Source organism: Canis lupus, chromosome 18 (assembly GCF_048164855.1).
Source record: "Canis lupus baileyi chromosome 18, mCanLup2.hap1, whole genome shotgun sequence".
NCBI lineage: Eukaryota > Metazoa > Chordata > Mammalia > Carnivora > Canidae > Canis > Canis lupus.
Genome location: NC_132855.1, coordinates 47,235,439 through 47,250,335, shown reverse-complemented (window position 1 = coordinate 47,250,335; position 14,897 = coordinate 47,235,439). Strand labels below are relative to the sequence as shown.

The 14,897-nt window shown below is 42.8% G+C and overlaps 1 protein-coding gene across 15 annotated transcripts in view; it reads left to right on the top strand.

The window, feature by feature from the left end:
* The window catches only part of RUNDC3B (RUN domain containing 3B), a 168,091-nt gene that overhangs the window by 10,152 nt on the left and 143,042 nt on the right, over positions 1–14,897 (top strand). For 11 of the 15 annotated variants that reach the window (XR_012011083.1, XM_072784324.1, XM_072784318.1 and 8 more), the window contains exon 1: positions 10,457–10,611. The exons of 2 other annotated variants lie outside the window; for them this stretch is intronic. Coding sequence is in view for 12 of the 13 variants with exons in the window: in XM_072784324.1 (XP_072640425.1) it covers positions 10,475–10,611 (137 nt within the window). In the remaining variant the exon portion in view is untranslated. Of the gene's footprint in view, positions 1–10,456; positions 10,612–14,897 lie in introns of those variants that run through there. 2 more of the 15 variants (XM_072784328.1, XM_072784322.1) reach the window with 1 other exon arrangement.

Sequence of the window (14,897 nt, the reverse complement as noted above, 5' to 3'; positions counted from 1 at the left end):
AGTAATGCTATGTATAATCACATAATTGGAAAAATGTTGGAAGTTCAACAATGTGGGATTGATTGAATAAATTATGATACAAGTACACCATGGAATATTATCTTGTTATTATGGTACTGTAGAGAGTTTTATTGTCATTAAGGTGACGTAGAAAAATGCTGATGATACTTACTGGAAACACAAAGAGGAGAGGAGTGGGTAAAAACTGAAAATAATGTGTTGGAGAATGCTGACAACAGTTCCCTCTGGGGAAAAATGATTCAATGTGGTTCTACATGAGGCTGAGGCTCTAGTGCAAAGAGAAGAGTGAGATGGAGGAGAGAGATGAAAACACTGCTACCCTCCCTAAATTGATCAGGTGACTTTCTTGCTAGCTCCAATGAAGAAATTAATCCCACTTTTCTTATAAAGCATTATGGAAGCTTGAGCTCTGGTGCTTTCAACTTTGGAGACTCCACATTCCATGAGTGGTACAATTGGTCACCGTATAGAACTCCTGATCTTAAGCATGATGTGTGCAAAGCAGAGGTTTTGTGTTTAAGCCTCACCTGGAGCTACTTAAAAAGGTAGCGGAATATGCTAGGAAAAAGAACGGATCTGATAAAAACAGCATGGAGGTTCCTCAAGAAATTAGAAACTGAAATACCACATGCTTTAGTGATCCACTACCAGGTGTTTACCGAAAGAAAATGAAAACAGTAATTCAAAAAGATACATGCACCCTCATGTTTACTGCAGTATTATTTTTAGTAGCTAAGATATGGAAGGAACTCATGTGTCCATTGATAGATGAATGGATAAAAAAGATGTGAGATATATATAGATATATATCTATATATATCTCATGGATATTATGGAATATTACCCATGAGAAAGAATGAGATCTTGGCATTTGTGGAAGACCTAGAAAGTATTATGCTAAGTGAAACAAGTCAGACAGAGAAAGACAAATACCATAAATTTTACTTATATGTGAACAAAAGCAGAAATACCTGCATAAATATAAAAAACAAACTGATGGTTGCCAGAGGAGAAAAGGGGAGATGGGAAAAATGGGTGAATGGGAGTGGGAGATACAGGTGTCCAGTTATGGAATGGGTAAGTCACAGGGATGAAAGGCACAGCATAGGGAGTAAGTCAAAGATATTGCAACAGGGTTGCCTGGTGATAGGCAGCAGCTACACTTGTGGTGAGCATAGCATAATATATAAACTTGTCAAATCACTGTGTTGCATCCTGAAACTAATGTAACTTTCTGTGTGAACTATACTACAATAAAAAAAAAAAAGGATGGTGAAATGAAAAAACATGGATCTAACAGATCCATTTTGCATTTAATAGATCAAGATATTAATCTTGGCTCTGTGACTTACTGTGTGACTTTCTGCAAGTTTCTTAACCTCTCTAAGTCTTTGTTTCCTTGTTTGTAAATGGGAGACTATAACAATGCTTACTTCAGAGAATGGTTCTAAAGATTGATATAATCCAAGCAATGTCTGGAGTCTGTAACTTTCCATTTGTTAACAACCCTCTCCAAGATTTAAAAGAAAGAAGGAAAGGAAGGAAGGAAGGAAGGAAGGAAGGAAGGAAGGAAGGAAGGAAGAAGAAAGAAAGAAAGAAAGAAAGAAAGAAAGAAAGAAAGAAAGAAAGAAAGAAAGAAAGAAAGAAAGAAAGAGGGCAGCCCAGGTAGCTCAGTGGTTTAGCATCGCCTTCAGCCCAGGGCATGATCCTGGAGACCTGGGATCGAGTCCTGTGTTGGGCTCCCTCCATAGAGCCTGCTTCTCCCTCTGCCTGTGTCTCTGCCTCTCTCTCTCTCTTTCTCTCATGAATAAATAAATAAAATCGAAAGAAGAAAGAAAGAAAGAAAGAAAGAAAGAAAGAAAGAAAGAAAGAAAGAAAGAAAGAAAGAGAGAGAGAAAGAAAGAGGAAGAGGGAAGGGAGGGAGGAAGGAAAAGAAAGGGGAGGAGAGGAGAGAAAAGGAGAGGAAAGGAAAGGAAAGGTAAGGAAAGGAAGAAAAAGCCATCTCAATTAAGGGTCCATGTTTCCCTCCTTAAGGAAACTATAAAAACAAACTTAACTTGTTTTGATCATCCATTAACCCAAAAAGTAAGTTTTTTTTAAAATAAGATTTTTATTTTATTTATTCATGAGAGATATACAGAGAGAGGCAGAGACATAGGCAGAGGGAGATGCAGGCTCCCTCCAGAGAGCCCTATGTGGGACTCAATCTCGAGACCCCGAGATCACGAGCTGAGCCCAAGGCAGCTGCTCAACCATTGAGCCACCCAGGTGTCCCCAAAAAGTAGGTCTTTAAAAAAAAATTTTTGTGACGCCTGTCAAAGTACTCTTCAAAACAGCCTATGATTCCAGCCTCACTATCCACACCTTCTTCTTTTTTTTTTTTTTTTTAAGATTTTATTTATTTATTTATTTATTTGAGACACACACAAACAGAGAGGCAGAGACACAGGCAGAAGGAGAAGCAGGGTCCATGCAGGGAGCCTGACGTGGGACTCGATCCCGGGTCTCCAGGATCAGGCCCTGGGCTGAAGGCTGCACCAAACCGCTGAGCCACCCGGGCTGCCCCCACACCTTCTTGTACCAAAATATTTTGCACTTCTTTGATGTTGACTTTGTCTGCCACACCTTCCATGATGACTTCTCAATTTTTGCTCTTTGGTCTCTCCACCCTCTTTCCTCAAAGGAAGCCTGGATTTCCCCTGAGGACTCAGCTTCCCTTGTACTCTCAAACAGATTTTTGTTTAGTTTGTTTAGTTTTGTTTTGAAATATTTCCATTTCTTTCATACCTTAGAGCCAGAAGAATAGGGTCCTCCCTGGTTTCTACTGCCACTCCTAGACTATTATTACTCCACTCTTGTAAAAAGCAAGCAAACCAACAAAATTTGCTCTCAGTCCTTGAGGTTTGGGCTATTTGACAATACTGTCATCTACTAATCTTCCACTTACTCCCCTTAAATTATTGGAGGTAAGATACCACAACTGCTAATGGTGTATTCTAAATCCTGGGTGACTTCATAACAACATAAAAAGCCATTCAACCCTCTGACTTCTGAATCTTTTTACATACTCTCATCATTAGACCTACCCATACATTCCTTCACTGCCACACAATACCATGATTACAAACCTTAGATTTTTGTCATCGCCCATAAGTGCTATAATTCCAAAATTATCAGTTTAAACCTACTACTCTCTGACCACAATATCCAATCTCTTCTTCCAGTTTGCTCCCTTAATCATACCCAGTTTGCTCTTTGAACTCAACAAACCATCCAGTCCTTTGGTCCTTCTCTACCTCAACTTATCACTTCCCTCCTTTTTTTCTTTCCCTCTTTATCCAACTTAAAGAGCATTAGAGTCATAGTCTTGTTAATACAAACTTCCATGTATCTGTCTTTTCCTTTTACCCTCCCATAAAATCTCAGTCTTTCTGGAAATCTACATCTTCCTTATTAACTGCATGTCAGCATTCTAACTGTTCTGGACTGAATGTTTGTGTTCCTCCCCAACCCCAATCCATACATTGAAGCCCTCACCCTCAATGAGATAATATTTGGAGGTGGAGCCTATGGGGAGTAATTAGGGTTAGATGAGCTCATTAGGGCATGCACAGATGATGGGATTAGTGCCCTTCCCAGAAAAGACACAAGAGAGTTTGCTCTCTCTCTTCCACCCCGAACCCCATCCTTTGCACACAAAGAAGAGATCATGTGAATACAAAGGAAGCCATCTACAAGCCAGAAAGAGAGTTCTCACCAGGAACTAAATTGGCTGGCCCTGTGATTTTGGACTTCCCAGCCTGGAACTCTGAGAAAATAAATCTCTACCATTTAAAGCCACCAAGACTATGGTATTTCATTATGGCAGCCTAAGATGTCTAAGACAACAACAATACCAAAGAAAATCACATGACTCAATGTGAGTTCACCATCATCACACTCAAATGGGTCCTCAAACACTGACCAGGAGTCTTAAATATCATTAGCCAACTTATTCTACTACTCACAATTAGAAGGACTTTTGCAATTTTTCAACTGGTGATGTCTTTCATTTTGCAGATAATGTAGAAGTTGTCAGGTGGGAACTTCCTGGACTTTCTAACAAGAAAAGTTCAAAACTATTTACATCAGCACCAACATTCTCATTCTTTCCTGTGGTGACAACTGGAATTGGTGCCTTTAACCAAAGCTCAGTCTATCCATCTGTGCCTTGGATCCCATTGCTTTTTTGCATTCTCTTTTCTGATCACTTTTTTGCTCTCTTGTTTTACTAACCTTTCTTTCCTAGTGGATTCATTCTGTCAGCTTTAAAATGTACTCAAGTCACTTTAGTGAAAAGCAACAACACAACAATAGGGTTAAAATACCAACATCCCTCTATTTAATATCCCCCTATGCCACTCCTCCCCACCCCCACCCCGTTCTCTCCTGCTTTGCTTTGTTTGGTTTCCACCTTCCTCGTGCCACTGAAACAGTGCTTACTGATCTGTGGGAGTACTGTGTATATAAAGGAAATGTTCGTTTTCAAGTATGTTTTCTCAGTCTTTCATTTTTCTTTTGTTTTGTTTATGGAGAAACCTGCCTCGTGAATCTTTTAAAAATCTTTTCAAATGAGAAAGGTGCAGAAATTTCTGTACATCCCCTCCCGAGAAAAAAATTTCCTAGGGTTAAGTTGGGGAAAGAATGCCAGACTGGTCTAATTTAGCACAAGAGATCCTCTATTTGGGGAGCAGCTCTCTTCATCAAAGTGCTGTGTAACATTGTTATGACCTTGTCTGAGACAATTAAGAAACCTAGAGTCAGTGGAGTGGCTCTTACTTAGCTTACTGCCAGCTCAATGAGTACCAACAATGTGATATGTCCACCCAGTTCATGAAACTTGAACTGTATTAAGAATAACCTAGAGACTAGAATAAGTGAGAAGATGGCCCCACCACATCCTCTTTACAACAGATCACATCTCGAATCATCTCTTTCTAGAAATGCAAGTTGGGGTATCAGTGATACTACAACTTTGAGAAATTGTGCCCAAACATTGATGTATACTTTGTCCATGCTCTAGAGTTCTCAAAGTGGCTACATTTATTATCTCACTTATCTTCAATATAAATCTATAATGTAACATTATCCCCATACTACAGATGAGAAAACTGAGGCCCAGAGGAGGATGGTAGACTAGCCAGGAGATGGAGCTTCCAGAATTTGAATATAAGCTTTTTGAATCCAGGATTGGCTTTTTTTTTTCTTTTCTTTTTCTTTTTCTTTTCTTTCTTCATTTCTTTCTTCCACGAATAGAAATGCAATAAGCCTAGGGGCAGGGGGCCAGGACTGAGGGTACTGGAAGCCATATTCCAGAAGGAGATTTTGAAGAAACTAGAGATGTTTGGCCTGAGAGATTCTTTTAGATAGTCTGTGGTGGCTGTTGCCAAATATTTGAAACCCATCATATGAAAGAGGGAGGAGACTTCTTTATAACTCCAGAGGGCAGACCTAGGACTAATTGATTGAAATTATGATGAACCCTGGACGGTGAATACAAAACTGTGAAAAAGTGACAAGTGTTGAGCTGCAGAACTGTGTCCAGATAGGCCAAGAAAGTAATATCCCAGAGCAAGAGAGAACCAGCCTGGTTGCCTGAAGCTGGTAGGAGGCAGGGTCATTGGCACTTGTCTGCAGTACCTGTTTTTGTGAGCCAGCTGTCAGTCGAAAGCACCAGTCCTGTGCAGTTTTGATTCTAATCCCAGTGGTTTCCTTTGATGTGGGGGTCTTGTCCCGGAGGCGAGCCCTGGCCACTCAGTTTGGAAGGTTCATAGTTCAGAGCTGATTGCAGACCCCTCCTACATCATCCTATCATCAGAATATAATAAAACACTTCTGTGTAGAAGCTTGGAGTTACAAAAGAAATTAAACTCTGCTAAAACATGACTTTAAAAGGAACCCAAAAAATTTTGAAAGCAAATATAGACTACTTTTTTTCACAGTGAGTTATGGTCCTGGGTTGGTAAGAAATGCCATTTATCCACATTTTTGCATTCTTCACCCCAGTAGAGAACAATTCTCACAGTTGGACGTCTGACTCAGTAATCTGTCGGTTTTGCCTGACTAAAGTCACATCACTGATTGATGCCAAATCTCGCTCAATTAAAGGTTCATTTTTCTTTTGGCTGTTGGCAAATGCAATGCTGATTATCGGTTATTAGCACCCACCCCCTCAGATCTCTAATGTGCTGGGACAGGAGCTGGGAGCACTTGCCTGCATGCCAATTACAGCAGCAGCAACAGAGCTCTGCCCCACCTTTCTATTCTGGGCCCAAAGACACCTGCCAGTATGTCTGCCTGCAGGGAGGGATATATGTTTATTCAGGACCTTCCTAGGGAGATTAAAAGAAAAAGGGATGCTTTCCAATCTCCATCTCCCTGCCAGCTCTGCACCTCCACGCTAAGAAAAATGGTGATATTTATGACAACATTTGGTTCTTTTTAACTTGTCTATTCACTTTGTCGTTTGCTCATTTATTTTGTTCATTCAATAAATTTTTTTGAGGACTGGTGTGTGAGGCAAATGAAAACAGTACAAAGACCACAGAAGGAGGAGACTGAGTCTCACAAGCCATGTGTGAAAGTAGTCTTCGCTTTCTTGCAGAAGGTCCTAGGCAGGATGTGGAAACCCTGAGACAACGGTGGTAGTCATTATCTTCCTGTCGGGCCTTTCCTCTGATGTTTTCTGAGAAGGAAAAACCTGGTCTGCCTTTGGCTCATTCTGCCAAAGGACTTTAAGTTTTTTGATCCCCTATCTTCTACTCTAGGATGGCCTCTCATCCCCTCAACATGCTCCGGCCTCGAACTGTGCCCCCATCGATATCAAGGCTTTATGACAATGAAAAGTAGCTGATCCTCCCTGCATAGCTGAGGTGGCCCCACGAGTGAGCTAGCAGCAGAGTCCATGTCCTCGGGCTGTCCCTGTAGATTTTTTCTGTGTTCTTGCTTCCATGCCTGATTGGGCCCACTGGTCTCCACTAATACTCAGTGCATTTGTGAGGGCTGCTTTTGCAGCTTCCACGGGCCCCTAGTGGTCCTTGGCTCCTGGCCCTCTTCCTTCATTTTCAAAGCCGGCAGTCTGGTGTCTTCTCTCCTCTCTAACTTCTGCTTCTGTCTTCACATCCCCTTCGCTCGCTTTGTGGAGTTCTAAAAAATTCTGTGTCTTCAAATTTACCCATCTTTTCTGTGTGGCTCCTGTGTTTGGGCATGCTTAGAAAGTCCACTTCTTTGAGATGAAAATAAACAATGGTTTTATAATCTTTGTCGCTTACGGCATTTAGATCTGAGGGTATTTAGATTTGAGGATATGTTACAGTTGTAATATCGTTTTCCTTGATGAAGAGAAAGAGGAAGTTGGGAAAATGGTGAATAAGTATGGTCTGCCCATTCGGTTCTACAGCATTCTTATATTTTAAATTAGGCATCAACTATTTCCATTATTTTTATTGGGAGTCTTTTTACATCTCTGAGTAATCTTTGTTCAAATGCTCGGATAATTGAAATAAAGAGCTGCAACTGGTGCCTAAAAATAGTTGAAAAAGTTGTGTGAAAACTCATGCGGCTTTATAATAGTATTATACTTTGTAGTAGATATAATTGATTATTTCCAGACTTGTCATCTAGAGAAAGAAGGAGACTTTGGACATATTGCTCTGGATAATTAAGAAAAAGTGTTATGAAATATGGCCCCCATGTGGCAGTTTAATGACTCGCTGTACATACCAAAAAGAAAGGTCTTTCCTGACAAGAAATCTTTTTCGGCAAGTACCTATGTCAACTGAATCCCCCCGAAAAGTAGCATTTGAAAAAACTTTATTACCTAATCGTGTAAGATGGGGTTTTACTAAGTTTTCAGCTGTAAATATAAATTTATACTACAAACAACCTGAAAATGTACTTGAGGCTAGAAAGCCAATCTTGAGAATAATGACACTTCACTCTTCTGTGCTCTGCTCATTTGACACGAGCACTAGGTTTTGTCTTCTTGATAAATGTTAAGGATGTGTGTGTGTCTTCTTCCTTACAGGGGACAAATCAGCATAGCAATTTTCTTGGTAATGGATGGCTTTCCATTCCTTTCCTTATGCAGTTTTCATCTGTGTTTAAACCACAAAAAAAGGGATCCCTGGATGGCGCAGCGGTTTAGCGCCTGCCTTTGGCCCAGGGCGCGATCCTGGAGTCCCGGGATCGAGTCCCACGTCAGGCTCCCGGCATGGAGCCTGCTTCTCCCTCCTCCTGTGTCTCTGCCTCTCTCTGTCTCTCTCTCTCCCTCTATCATAAATAAATACATCTTTAAAAAAAAACACACAAAAAATTTCAACTTGAGCAGAATTTGTCATTGCCAATGCAAATACTTCGCAGACACTGCCTGCATAGCTAGTGCATCTGTTTCCTGACGGCTACTTCTGAATTGAAACTGTTGGTGTAGCAAGAGCAAACAAGCTAAATCCGAGCTTCTAGAATGGCAAATCTCTTTAAAAGCTTCCATGTTACCATAGACAAGAAACGTTTGGGAACAAGTGCACTGGAGTAGAAAGCTCTCTTGCTCTTATTATTGTGAAACACGAAGTTTGAAGTCTGTTATTTTCTCTAAATATATGTGAATGTTTATCGCAGTAAGTTAACGTATTTCTTTCCTTTACAGATCTTCTTCTCTACTATGATTAGACTTAGTCGCAGAAAGCGCTCTTTGCCTTAATGATCTTGAGACTTAAAAAATTTTCCAAACTCAAATATTAGTAATCCACAGCTTTATTATACAAAACTCTGTTTTTAAAGCGTTCAAGATAGAGTAATAGTCCCTCCTTTGTATGATATACATGAAGTACAGGGATATCTGTACTAAACCATATGTTTTATAACAATCTTTGGCAGAAACTTCCAAACCAGAGGTGGAATTTATATGGATTTTGGAGCCACCAAAATCGTAACATTTCAGTAAGATAATGCCAGGTGTAACCTCAAGTTACTGTTGACGAACAATTATTAAGAACCTGTTGTAAGCAGGGCACCGTGCTAGGGACAGGGACCGTAGTTACGGATTTCACTCTGAAATCTGAGCATATCGACCCAGGGGAGATGGACGGCCACTTCGGTGAGTGCGGGAGAATGCGACAAAGGCTACGACGTTCATGCTGGTCAGGCCAGAGGGTGCAGAAGCTTGGCAAAGTGGGCGCTACTAGGGCGGCACTATTTTCCGGGAGCAGCCCAGGGGAGCCAAGGCTCAAACTATCCCTAGACCCCCTGTTCCTCACCCAAAGCCGGGGTCACCGCCCAGGCTGGGAGAAGGGTGCACATCAGCACGGCGCTCGTTCTCACGTGGGCTGTCAGTCCCGCCTGCAGGACGTGCTCGGGGCTGGGGTAGGAGCGACGTGGCGTGGACGGACAAGAAACCCCACCTTCAGACGCCCAAGACGGATATTCTACAGGCATTTTCCCTCCCCCCACCCCCTCCGCTATTTGTGGCTGTTTTCCAGGCCAGCGGAGGGAGTTAGGACAAAAGGAACCCTGCTCCTTTCCCGGGTTGACTGCAAGTGCTGGGGCTGCTGCGAGCGCCGCGCCGGGCGGCTGCATTTTCCGGGGCGGAGGACCTGAGAATAGGGCTTCCGGCGTGAAAAAGATCAGCCGCCCAAGCTGACGATCCCGACGGGTTAAAGCTGCGCTCCCGGTACGAGCCGCGTCCCCCCCGGGGCCCTCCGGCGCCCCGCATCCCACAATCCCCGCGCAGAGCGCAGCGCAGCTCCGCGGCGTGCCGGCCGCCTGCGGTACGCGGGCTGCGAGCGCGAGCCCGGCGTCCTGACAGCTGCCCACGCGCCGGGGCGGCGCTCGAGCACGTGAACCTCAGGAGCCGCGCGGCCCGCCCCGCCCCTCGCGCGCCGCGATTGGCTGCAGGTGCACAGCCTCGGCCGCGGAGGTGCGGGGGGGCGGGGCCGCGCGCGCCAGTCGCCCGCGGCCTCCCCGCAGCAGTCGCCGCTGGGGCGCGCGGGCGGCCGAAGGCGGGTGGCGGGGCGTGCGGGCCGGCGGGCGCGCGCGCGTGCTGCCGCCGAGGTCCCTCGGGAAGCCGGGGAGCGCCCGGGGCCGCCCGGCACGCGCAGCCCGGCGGCCGGCGGCGCGCGCGAGGGCGGGGGAGGTGCGTGCGTGTGTGCGCGTGAGTGTCCGTGAGTGTGTGTCCCTGTGTGTGTGCGCGCGTGCGGCGCTTGGGTGCGGAGCGCCAGCCGCCGGCGCCCGGGTACGAGTTCCCGCGCGGTCTCCCGCACCCTCGGTCGGTCCTCGCTCCTGCCCCCCGGCCCCCGCCCCCCGCCTCCCGCCCCTCTCAGGGCCCCCGCGGTCGCAAAGCGAGCAAGAGCCTTGGGGAGCGGGTGTGGGGGGGCGGGAGGGTCGCGGCAGACAAAAGGGGCGCGGGGGTCAGCCCGCCATGGCCACCCGGAGCCTGGGGGGCCTGAGCGGGAGCCGCGGCGGGGGCGGCGGCGGCGGCGGCGGCGGCGGCGGCAAGAAGAGCCTGAGCGCCCGCAATGCTGCGGTGGAGAGGAGGAACCTCATCACCGTGTGCAGGTACGGCGCGGCCCGCGGCCCGCGGCGAGGGGGGGCGGCGCCCAGGGCTTGGGGCGAGCGCGCGGGCGGGCTGCGGCCGGAGCGTCTGCCGCTCGGGCGTGTCCGCGGGCGCCGGCGCCCGGAGAGGGGCCGGGGCCGAGGCCGGGGCCGGGGCCGGGGCCGGGGCCTCCAGGCCGCCCACTTTCCGTCAGTTTCGGCGCTGGAACCCCGGGAGGGTGAGGCGCGGGGCGGGGCGCGGGGGGGGGGGGCTTGGTTCTGAGCGTGCCTTCTAGTGTCCGAGGAAGGGAGGAGGGCAGGACGGACCGTCGAGCTGTCAGCCAGCTTTTGGTAAAGTCGTCGTTAGTGTGGTTGTCTCCCGTGTGGCCCCCAAGTCGGAATGCGTCCTCTTATTGTTTTGGCTTCTGTACGCGAATATTCAGTTATTCCATTGCACCAGTACTGAACGTCTACTACCAGCCTGCCCCGCGTGTGTGTGTGTGTGTGTGTGTGTGTTCTCTCCACTTTTAAATTGCGGTGCTAGTGCGGTTTCTGCAGTTGTTCCTGAGAGCGGGACTTGTGCAGGACCCCTAGTCTTCGTGCCACTGATTTATTCCACGTCTTGCCTTCCCTCAAAGGTTTTCTAATTATGAGTGTAATATTCCTTTACACTACAATAATATGGAAACATAAAAGGAATAATTATGCGCATCTGTATTCAGAAATAACTGATTTTTCACCAAACATCTCGGCAGCAACCATCGATAATCTTCCAGGAATTAAAGAGTGATGACACCTTTTCCTCCTTTTCAGGTTCTCTGCATTTCTTCTTGTTTAAAAGTGTGCCTAGCATCTGAGGTAGCATACAGATACTTCTATTAGGACTTATATTCAGTAACTTTGAGCGAGTTTTTCTTTTCTTTTTTTTTTTTTTTAACCTGGACTATTACAGATGTTTGTCTAAATAGCAGGAAGACCTGTCTCACCAACTGTATGGCACTTGGACCTATAAACAGTAAAATAATGTGACCTTGGTTTAATTTACCATTTGTGCTGTCGAGGATGCAACTTTTTGAGGAAGACAGGTATTAAATTTTTTTGATCCAGGAATTTTTTTTTTTTTTTTTAGTTAGGAAAATAGAACAGTAAGCAAGGCTAATTTATTTTATTTTATATATATATAAAAAAATTATTGTTTTTTTTTAAAAGACGATCATCTCAAGCAGGCTCCAACCATGCTTCTTGGAGTAATGCATTTCATTAAAGCTCCCTCAGTTAAACTTTGCAGGGCAGCTTTTTGCGATTGTCTTTAAAGAAAAATTATTCACACTATAGCATCTTATGTTCAATTAATATTTATTGAATGAATAAATTCAGTAATGGGTAGTCTTTCTTCTCCTTCTCCATTTTTGTCCAGGATGATTTTAGGTTACTTGATGTTCATCTGCTTCCTCATCAGAGGCAGGCCAGAAGAAAGGACTTGTATCTCAACCTTATTTAAATAACATTTTAAGTTATGTTTAAGAAATTTCAGTCAAATCACACTGATTGGTGTGGACAGCTGTCTAAGCTCACTGTATTCTCATTCATCTTATTTGCATAATTATTGGTTTCTATTGCAGAATGAATGTAAGTACTGACCTTAGTTTACACATAAATTTTGTATTGTAGCTAAAGTAAATTTCGATTTCTGGCTTAGATTTCAATTTGTGTATGTATTTGTGTGGACTTACTACTAAGGCTGTTCTTCATGTATGAAGAGTTGATGGTTTACATAAATTATCATCCATCTCAGTAGTAATGGGATCTGTTTCTTAGGCTTTGTCTAAAAGGCTTTTACTTTTTGGAAAAAAGTCATTCTAGGCCATTTGTGTGTTTAAAGTAGCCCTGCTTAAACAAATCAATATTTATGCATTCATGTTTCTTTGCCTTTCAGAGTTACCAAATTGTGGTATCTCACCCTTGTCTCTTAACGAATTCATTTTTAAATTTTTATATATCAAATTAGAGGTGATTTGATATTTAAGTTGGAAAGAAATTGGTTTAGAGTTTGAGTTCTAAGTTTACTCTGTCATTAACTGGTTGTATATCCTTTAACAAGCCACACAAACACCTCATCTAGTTTTCACATCTGTAAAATCATCTTGGCCTAAATTTTTAGTAACCTTCAATAACACCCGTAAAACTAATAATAGACTTCAAATAAAATGTGTTGACACTTTCTTAGAATTTCTCCAAATATGACAGGGTAATGGTAGATATATGTTTAATGGTAGCTAGATGAGTATGTGCATTTTTCTCTCTAAGCAGAAACATTCTGGACTATGTTCCATTTTATGTTTCTCTACTGATGTTCTAGAAAACTTGTGAACAGTTTACCAAAGCAAATCAAAACAAAAATTCTCCTCCCACCACGTATCATTCTGTATCTATAATGTTTATACAATAATGTTTTTCCTTACCCCTTAACAACATATTCTCAGCTTAGTTTTAAAGTCTTGTTATATAATTACACAATTTTTTTACATTAAAAAAATTTTTTTTTTACATTTAAAGCCTTGTACAAGAACAGTATTGTTATGGTGTCAAAGTTTCAAAGTGGGTGCTCGATTAGGTAAGATAGTCAGGATGTGAATTGAATTGAATTTTGATTCATTGTGATTATGTATATAATTATTTTATCTCTTGTTTTTGTTCTATTGACCATTTATGTATGGTAGCCTTAAAAATGCTTGTATGGTACTTGGTATTATTTTATCATGCTTTTTTACGGATTGTGGTAGAAAGAAAGTAGGTCATTTGAGGCCTCTAAATATTCCACACTCAACTCCAAAATATTCATAGACTGATTTTGGCTCTGTGTACCGACTAGTATTTTCCCTGCATGTTCTTTACATTAAGAAGTTTGAAAATTAATTTTTTAAAGTCCTGCAGGCTTTTTGTTAACCTCTATTTTTCATCCATAAAAAATCAGGTACATTAGTCATTTTTTCTGTCATTTTTTTTTCAATTTTTATTTATTTATGATAGTCACAGAGAGAGAGAGAGAGAGAGAGAGAGGCAGAGAGAGACATAGGCAGAGGGAGAAGCAGGCTCCATGCACTGGGAGCCCAACGTGGGACTCGATCCAGGGTCTCCAGGATCGCGCCCTGGGCCAAAGGCAGGTGCTAAACTGCTGCGCCACCCAGGGATCCCATTTTTTCTGTCATTTTTTAAGCTTCATGTTTTATTGAAAAACTTACATATTCCTTTGATTTTTACTTTTGTTGACAAAGACAATTAAAATAGAAATTCTCTTTCTGAGGGTTAACATTGTTTTAAAAGAACGTTTACAGTACTATATATATGTATACAGTTTATAGATTTTAACTATATACTGCATAACAGATTTTAGAATAATATTTGCTAAACTTTTCATCAATACCTTAAGAGAAACTACTCACATAGTCATAATCTTGTTTTGTGGCTGGAAAGGATTAACAGCCATTTCAGGAGAAAGAGTGATGAGTGGAGACAAATGATGGTTTTCAAAATTAAAGTACTTCTAATAGGCTTTACATAGTTATTCTTGGTTTTGTGTGGGTAAAGATATTATTTCATAATTTGAATGTTATTTCAAGTAACAGTAGGGCCTTATGTTTTCCAGTGTAGTCAGGGAATGAGGTGCTCATATTTCTCTATGTTATAAATGTTTGAGTTAAGCTTAAAATCCTCCCATCAGATACAGTGCTTTCTCTACTCAGCATTAGTTGTGGAGTGCAATCTTCTGTATAAATGAAGCTTATAATTTAAGTGTTCACGGTTAAGGTACAATAAATAATACTACTTAAAACATTTTGGGTGAACTACTTTTAAAAATGGATTACATGTTTCCCTACCTTCTTTAAAAGATTCTCTAAAGAATAATATAATCTTTTTTGAGGATTTTACTCTAAATCTGTTTCTGTGAATATGCCCTGGTGCTGTGGCTCCCCTTGAGGACTCTTGAGATGCATAGAGCTTTTTGCTACGTGGTCCCAGGAGATTGTGTTTGAATTTTTTTGTGTGCCTTTGCATTTTGCTATTGCTTCCTACCAAGTTATCTGTTATTTCTTACAACTCTACCTATTTCCAGCAGCTGTTTCCTCTGTGCTTCCTATTCTCACTTGTTTATTACAATTGGCTGTGAACTAGGAAAGCAGATAAGTAAATTTATCATGTGTTAAAATAAAAAGGCAGCCAGAGGCCTCAGTTGAATAAATGAGCATTAGCACTCTGAGCTTAACATTATAGTTGATGAATAATCAGAAAAAAAAAAAGTCTATTCCTGT